The following is an 8,916-nucleotide window of genomic DNA, read 5'->3' on the forward strand; positions in this document are numbered from 1 at the left end:
CATTTTCCACAGAACTCTGGCTACAGCATTTTGGATTAGCTGAAGGCTTTTAACTACAGTTTGTGGACTTCCTGATAGTAAAGAATTACAATAGTCCAGCCTTGAAGTAACAAATGCATGGACTAGTTTCTCAGCATCACCCCTGGAAAGGATATTTCTAATTTTTGCAATATTATTATGCATATGCAATTCATGTTAGTATAAATGCTAAACAATTTAATTAGATTTTTTTATAGAAAAATAATTACAGAAATGTTTACAATATCACAAGCTGCAGCACACTTCATATAGATGAAAGATGTCTAATATCTTCCCGAGGTGGACTGTCACATATAACGTATGACACATCTCATAAACAATTTTTTCTCTTTATTTTAAGTGAGCCAAATTACTTGTATTTGAAATAAAATAATGGAAATTGCTGCTGTATTCTGGTTATTTTAATAAGCCATGTAACTTGCTGTGATCCCGGGCGTTTTTTAATCAGGTAGTGTCTCTCTGTCTTTACAGCGCAGCTCCGAAGTTTCCAACCCAAGCGGACAAGCGTCTCCGCGAGGACATCAGCATCATCATTCGCTTCTATGCCAGCATCCTGTCGGACAAGAAGTACCTGGCGGCGTGCCAGCTGGTCCCCCCCGGTGAGCTTGGTACTACCTCAGCCCCGAGCACTCTGTCTGCTGGGATATTCGGATCGCTTATCGTGTCCAGCACTACTCCGATATCTATCTTAAGTAAGCCTGAAGCGGTGGAGCTCGGAAGCAGGGGCATGCTGTCACGCGTGTCAGATTTGACATGGCTTCTCCTCACAGGGCTGCTGTCTCTCTAAATTTCCTTACTTCCATTTCTCTAATTCTCTAAAATCTCTTGCTGTCTTTTAGCTTTTGGATTGTTACTTTTTCCAGCAGCTGTGAGGAAAAGCACAAATTTGGCATCAGCGTCATGATGCATGACTGTCCATCAGCCCAAACCGTCTGCCCCATCCTCCACCTGATCAGTGTGGTCTCAAAACAAGAAACCAAATCCTCAAAAGATAAAAAAAAAAAAAAAACTCCTGTCTTCATTCCTGATGATCCAGAAAAAGACATGCCTTCATTCTCATCTACATCAACAGCTTCAGGTAGATTAGAGCTCTAATCCCAGAACCTGGATCAGATTTCCACCACGTCTGACCGAGTATCAGTGGATTAAGGCGACTTCTACCTCCATTTACGGCCCAGTCCCCCATTTTCTAAATGCATGAAGAAGACTGAAGCAAAAAATTCATCTCTCTTCCCAAACAAATCCTCATCATCAACCATGCTCTTTTACTTTTATTATTATTTTTATTATTAAAAGGTTATGTAGATAATACTAAACACATTAAAACTATAAACCTTAAAGGTGCATAATCATGTTATTTATATTTTTGTACTTTATATCCCAGTAAAGGGCAGATTATACTTCTGCAACCGCAAACATGTTGGGTCTGGTTGCGAACCGGTTTTGCTGGTATGCTTCTGCACCGTCGACACACAGCAGTTTCCCGCCAAAGCGCAAGGGGGAGCCTAATTTCAGAACTCGCAAGAACTTTGCCGGCACCGGCAGGAATGTTTATATTCCAAAACAACAATGGTGCGTCTGCAAGATATCACGGTCACAGAGATGGATCTAGAGTTGCTAGACATTGAAGAGGAACAGGTTCTGTTAATGGAGTTGGCAAAAAGACTGATCAACCTTTCGTAGTGGTTATTCATTGTTGTTCCTCGGTTTTCAAAAAAGGCGCCCCCTGGCACCGAATTGACAAGGACGACCACACAGACAGCCAGAGAGGCATACCAAGGACCAATCACAGCTGCTTTTTGTCTGCGCACTTCCGCTTGAGGTCTGCGCGGGTTTGCGACCATCCAACGCTTAGTCAGGATTTTTTTGAGGTGCATGACAACGGTTGCAGAACCTCTGCTCAGGGATGTGGTCGCGCACAAAGACAGATTTGACGGTTGCAGAGGCTATGCTTCGAAAGCATAAATTGGCCTTTAAGATTACCACATCCTGCTGTTGTATTATTTATTTAATTTTCGGTTTTACTCTTTATTTTTGCTCAGTTTGTTTGTAAATAAAACCCTTTTGTTTATATTTACAATAGAAAAGAAGGTAAGATACTGTACATGTGCACATGGGGTAAACAAGGAAGTAAAGTAGCCTATGGTGGCTAGGCCAGTTAGCACCTCCTAGCGAAGTGTGGAAATAATGAAGAAAAGTCAAAATTTCAGTATGGGGCAAAAAAAGAAAAATATATTTGATTGCAGGAGGTATAATGATTAGCAGAGCACTCTGAACGTTGGTGTTTGCTGCAGAAGAAGCTAAAGCTGCGTAGGCGTTCAGATGTCTCTAAGTTGATGGATGTGTGATCAAACGTCCTTATTAATATTGACGCTACTGATAGCAATGCTAACCTTACTCTCTACGGTCTGAGAACAAGCAAAATTATGATTAGATGTGGTCCTTTGCCACATGTGTCTGCCACTCTCTCTTACCCCCTTTCCTGTCACCCTACTCTCAGAAAAAAAAAGCCAGTAAGACCTTACTTGTCTTGTCTACAGCCACGCGGAGCTGTAGCTTTTCAGCAAGTCATTGCAGGACGGTTAGGCTCTATTCAATCGTTGCACGCAGCTACAGCTCATGCTGTCAGAAGAAACCGCAGGGTTTCATCGGACACTGTGAGTTTACAGCACGCTCTAAAACCCACGTCGGACTCAGCACAGCAGTGAGACGACGCTACTCGGACACGTCTACCCGGAAGCCAAACCAGTAGAAGAGGAATATGAAGCTCACTAGAGAGAAACGCGCTGCTTTGGAAATTTGTGCAATTTTGTGGCTGAAAGCCCTAAAAAGAAAAGGTGACGACGTATTTGGACAAAGACATGGCTGAGCAAACGTGGCTACTACTGTCTGTCAATTTTACGGAAAGAACTCAATTTCACTCACACTCCCGCCATTCTTCTGCGTTTTCATCTCAGAGGAAAAAGAAGAAGAAGAAACCTTGTTTGCCCACTGAGCGATTTGCCCATGACGGCCGACTAAATTTCAAACATGAGAGGCTGATCGCCCCTCGTTACCTCCTGTACATTACACGATGCACGACGCGCGGTCAAGCTGGAAGTCGGCCCTATCGAAGAATTCTCGCACCACTGGAAAGTCGGCCCGAAAATCGTACACTGTATGCCCGGCTTTAGTAGTTTCCATCCGGCTTTCTGATAGTCCTGTGGTTCTACCAGCAGATGGCGACACCTCTGTTTCTATCCACCCACAGCACCCAGTGCTGGTATTCAATTTAGGCTCAAAAAGGAGAATCTAAACACTATCAGGCCAGACATTATTTATTGTGGTTTAATTACCGGTCCCATTTGTTTGTATAGATACATAACATGACGAAGCACCTTTAAGATGATTTTTTTTTTTTTTTTTTTAAAGCCTAGAATACATTAAAATGTGAATTCTTTCTTGAGGTTTTCATATTTACTGGTTTCACAGATTGGACTAGTGCTGTTTTTGCTTCGGTCGTTCCTGATTTTGTGCATCTGTGAACAGATAATCAGGACCCATCTTTAAACAGCCTGTCAGTGATGAATGCCGCTGACATGAGGAGCAACGTGGACTCCAGCTCACGCTCCCAGCAGAGCGGACAGGGGTGGATCAACACGTATCCGCTGTCCAGTGGGATGTCCACCACCTCTAAGAAGTCAGGTAGGAGTTTATCTTACAGCAGGACAGCAGAGGGAACAGATTCTGTCTTTTCACGCGACTCTGACGATTATCAATGATTAATGGGTGGATTCAGCCACTATCTGGAGCACCTGATCATTAGGGCTGAAATAGTGAGAAGATCAACTTCTTTGAGCTTTTAACTGTTTTAATTCTGTTTCTTTATCAATGTCATGGTATTTCACTTGATTTGTGCATCTTTGAGAAGGGTCCCTCGCTGCACCCAGAGAGAGGAGATGTGAGGCGGAGCATGTTAGAGAAAAAGGCTCTTTTAAGCAGCTAATCTGCACAATCAAGCAACTCTCAAGAAGTCTGAGACTTTGTTCAGTCTTCAGAAAGTGGGGTGATATATCCACAATGTAAAAAAGAGCCCTACCCAGACGGAAGAGGCGGCTTCTCTGTGTAAGCAGCCTGTTTAATTGTCTGTTTAAAGCATATAAATACATGGAATTGAACTGAAGTGTTTTTCTTCAGGTTTGGAGGAAAACCGCTCAAATTGAAAACAAATGATTCTCTTGGGAGGTTAAATGTGTAACTTCATCATATATTTTCCTGTAGGTGACTTTGAAAGGCTTAAAAAAGTAGAATATGGTACCCTTAAGTTTTATAGTCTGGGGCAAATTGGTTCTCAGTCATGAACAAAGAGCTAAAAAAAAATAATAATCTATTGAAAAAGTATAGTGAAACTGCCAGGAACCGATTTTCCTCGGGTGCTATCATTGTCCAGAACTGCAGCTGCATGGAGTGCTGAGAAGCACGAGGCGTTCAGGGCTCAGACCCAGGAAGCTAACGAAGGCTGAGACCCGACTAACATCGAACAAAACACATGAACTGAAGCAGAAGACGCCTGGAAATGTCTGAAATAGATATTCCAAAAAAGGTTAAAAAACAGCCGACTGAACTTTGTTCCCAAGTTTGAAGACATTTCACTTCCCATCCAGGAAGCTTTTTCAATTCAAAATGTCAGGAATAGTGTTGAGTTCGAGGTTTTATACAGTAGCTCATCAAAGCCTTGTTTTTGTTTTGAAAACATGCAAATTGACTTTGACAAATGTATCCATTCATTTACAATGGGGGGATCGTTTGGCAGATGGATAGTTTTCCATGTTCTTATGGACCAATAAGATGAGCGGACTCCTGACAGAGCAGGTGGATCGACTCATGGCTAGATCCGTAATAGAGCTCTACTTTAAGACATCAAGACTTGACTGCTGGTATTGTTAAAGTTTGACTTATCTCACAATCCACTTTATTTGTGCATGTAAATAGTAAAATCTAGGTCTATGGGGTGCCACCTATAATGGCCCAGAAACCTTGTATCCAAACTAGTGTTGCACCAATACCGAAAGCTGTATCAGGCGGGGCCCCAATCCAGCACTAAAATGGTGGTATCGGTATTGGCTAGTACCAACAAATAGGGCACTGATACCATTTTGAGAGCCAAAATTCAACTATTGTCACCTATTCCAGGTAGGCAATAAAAAGTTCTACTGGATTCACTTTGTATTAGTCTTTTTCCTGCTTCACAAAGGTAGGCAGCAGCTTGACAAAGCCATGATAGCAATTATTTTACATCCAGGTAGTATGCAGTTCTCCAAAATATACACATACACATCAATTTCAAACAGATGGTATCGGTATCGGCCAATAGTGCACAGCCAGGTATCGGGTAGCGGGGCCAAAAAATGGCATCGGCGCAACATTAATCCAAACGGCCACAGGGCCTCTTGGGACGGTCCTCAAGGACTGAAAAGCTTCAGTCTTATCGCTTCTCTTAACGCTTTTATTAAAGGAGAAGTTCACTTTTTAACACTTTAAGCCCATTTTCTGTAGTGTCCAGGATGAAATCGAATGATCGACACCAAAATTTTGACAATTGGTCCTGTCTCTGCTTTTTGGCTCATGCAGAATCACCCCCTGGCTGCTTTAGAATGGCTTCCATAGAGCATGTCCGATAATGTCCTTAAAACAACCTTAAACGTTCTTTTTTAAAAATATGCTACTCACCGGGTCGTCAGCGCTGTTCAATGACGTTCCAAAAAAAGTTTCGTAAAGAAAAAACGTTCCTGTAGTGTTTTATTTAGCATTTTGTAAATCCCATTGAGTTCTGTAGGAATAGTCAATATTCCGCTGCCACCGGAAACGGAAATGGGGCCTGTTTACACAGTTGTAGTCTTTTCGCTTCACTCTAGGTACTCCGACGTCGAGAATCAAGAATCCACCTTTCGTATTCAATTTTCAGAGTTTTTTAAAGTGTTTAACAGAGACGTTAGCACCTCGACGTAATTTCTGCTTTTTTTTCCCCTTTCCGCTTATTTACTTTAGCCACAGGTAACATCGGATCTGTTGCTTTGAGACCGCTAATTTGCGGTTGCTTTTAACTGCATAGAGAGTAGCTATGTGGCTGGAGGAGAGACGCACATCAGGAGTAAAGGGGAGCTACTTCGATGTATGTTTAAGTGAAAAAGTTAGGAGGCTCTTGAATAGGCTCCGATGCTTATAAAAATTAGAGATGCCTCCAAACAATCAGTTCGTTATACACACAGAGCTTTATCAGATAAAAATGGCAAAAAAAAAGTTTATACAAGTTAGTGTTATAATGCAAGAAGCTTGAGAAAACATAGTTTAAATGTTCTTCTTTACTAAAAAAGCTGGGCTTCTCAGAGGACCATGACTCCCAGGTACAGGTTCAAACTAACGCATGTTATCTTATTGTGCAGACAGAATCAGACTGCAGAGCTTCTTCTACATATCTCGAAATTTTGTTTCTGGCATCAACATTAGTAAAAAGGTTCATAAATAAATAAAATAGATGTATGGAACTGAAATTGTAGATTCTAGGGATGCATAATATATCGATTTTTGGCATCGGAACCGGCTGTTATTCATACATTTTTTTACATTAATGTTTTTGGCTACTATGTATATATGTATATGTATATATATATATATATATATATATATGTATATACATATACATTAGGGATGGGACGATTTTTGCACAAAGCAAAGCATACAGCCTCCACCGTGGCTCCCGTCAGGTCCGCTCTGAGTCCCTTGGAGATGGTAGAGAGCATACACGAGATGATTAAATTCAAAGAAGCAAAACATACGGAAATGATTCAGGGTTTCCGCGGATCATTTAAAATAATTACAATCCATTATTTTTTGGGGGATTTTTTCATTAATTTCACAAGTTTTTATGGGATTTCGGTGTAACAATCAACATATACCAAATCGAACCGAACCGAAAACCGTGACCACGAAACCGTGAATCGAACCAAACCGTGGATTTTGTGAACCTTTCCACCCCTAATATACATGTATATATGTATATATATATATACATGTGTATATATGTATATAAATACATATATACACATATATATATGTATATATATGTGTAATCCACTAAAATGCATCTCTTTAACTACCTATAAATATAGCGTATCAGTGTATTGTGGTTCTCTTGTGAAAGCATTTAATAACTATGTTTGAGCTCATTTTTGGAAAATACTAAGACCTAATGAAAGCATTTGGGTTGAGTAACTGTAGGTCCATCAGTCACCACCCTTAAAGTGTCCCCACCAACTTTCATTACAAAGTTACACCCTTGGTTCTGGGTGTTAAAAAAATCTTTAGTTAGAATCTAAAAAACATAATAAAGCAGTGATTGGACCAAAGAAACAACCTAAAACTGAGTTCAGAGGTTTAACTTTCTGCACTTCCTCTTCTTTGAAGGCACATCTAAGAAGAGCAACAGAGGAACGCAGCTCCACAAGTACTACATGAAGCGGCGCACTCTGCTGCTGGCGTTGTTGGTGAGTTCAGACCACCTAGTTGACCCTCTTTGCTCAGAAGGCTTTTACATTTGCTTCTTTCTTCTTCTCTCTCAACAGGCCAGCGAGATTGAGCGCCTGACAACGTGGTACAACCCGCTGTCCACGCAGGAGCTGGCCATTGCCACCGAGCAGTCAGTGGAGACCAGCATCGCCAACTGGAGGTCCAAGTACATCAGTCTGACAGAGAAGCAGTGGAAGGACAACGTCAACCTGGCCTGGAGCATCGCACCTTACCTGGCTATGCAACTCCCTACAAGGTGACCTTTTTCTTCTCAGTCAGACGAGCTGAGGTTTAGAAAAGCAAACAAAGCTTCAGTGTGTTACCTAAAGGGAAGGAAATCTGTTTATTGCTTGATCTGTTAGACATGGATCTGAGAGTGAAGTGAGGGATAACATTTTCCCTTGTGTCTGATAGATGTTTTTTCTGTTCCTAATAGAGTTTTAATTTGCACTTTCTGAGCTAGATATGAGTTGTGAGGCGAATTTACCTTATTGTAGGAATCTGTGAACAAAGACCTTAGGGCTTTGGTGCCTTTGTCTTTGTAAACATATTAAAGTTAATCAAAAAGATAAATAAAGGTGGTTTTACTTCTCTTTTCGGGTGATGAAGCAGACAGAAGACGTTTTATCATTGTCTTCCTTTTATCTCTTCTTTCTTTCATCTTTTCTCCTTTTTCCTGTTTCTCCTTTCCTGTTCTACTTTCCCATTGCAGTGTCCATATAATCTGTAATAATCCCTGCATGAATTACAGTGGAATCCTCTTATAGTGATCACGTCGGTCCAGAGCCAATTTAAACAGTATAAGTGGTTGATTACTATATCCGAATTTACAGTTATTTCACTTATTTTTTTATGCAGAATATCATCTAAATGCCATTTGTGTGGTTTTTCAATGAGAAAAATGAAATGAAACAGATAGCTTCCGCATTTACTAAATTATATTACAGTACCATGCAAGTTTAATTACAGTATACTGCACTGTGCGCAGACATAACTCTGATAGCCTGGTGCCGCTGGTGCATTTTTTTTAACCCATTTAGGCCTAAAACGCCTGGAAAAAACACCTTAAAAACCTATGGCCGATTTTAAAAAATACCCCTAAAACCTGAAGTTTTTCTGTAAATTCAGCAACTGTGTCAACGCCTAGTAAATTATTGATATCTCAGCTTCTGTAGCAGATAGAACTCAAAAAATATTTTATCTTTGAAAATCTTCCAAAAATAAAAAGTGAAAAGCAGTAATCAAAAAAAAAAAAAATTTTTTTTTTGAAAATTTTCCAAAAAAAAAAAATGAAAAACAGTAATAAAAAAAAAAAAAAAAAAATTCAACCTT

General features: G+C 40.4%; 1 protein-coding gene across 1 annotated transcript in view; it reads left to right on the forward strand.

The window, feature by feature from the left end:
* Positions 1-8,916, forward strand: part of LOC107086063 (phosphatidylinositol 4-kinase alpha-like) — a 77,972-nt gene that overhangs the window by 46,331 nt on the left and 22,725 nt on the right. Inside the window, 4 exon segments of the mRNA XM_015376804.1 lie at positions 511-638; positions 3,568-3,723; positions 7,483-7,562; positions 7,641-7,925. Of these exon segments, the coding sequence (XP_015232290.1) occupies positions 511-638; positions 3,568-3,723; positions 7,483-7,562; positions 7,641-7,925 (649 nt within the window).

This window comes from Cyprinodon variegatus, unplaced genomic scaffold (assembly GCF_000732505.1).
Source record: "Cyprinodon variegatus isolate N-32 unplaced genomic scaffold, C_variegatus-1.0 Scaffold142, whole genome shotgun sequence".
In the NCBI taxonomy this organism is placed as follows: Eukaryota; Metazoa; Chordata; class Actinopteri; order Cyprinodontiformes; family Cyprinodontidae; genus Cyprinodon; species Cyprinodon variegatus.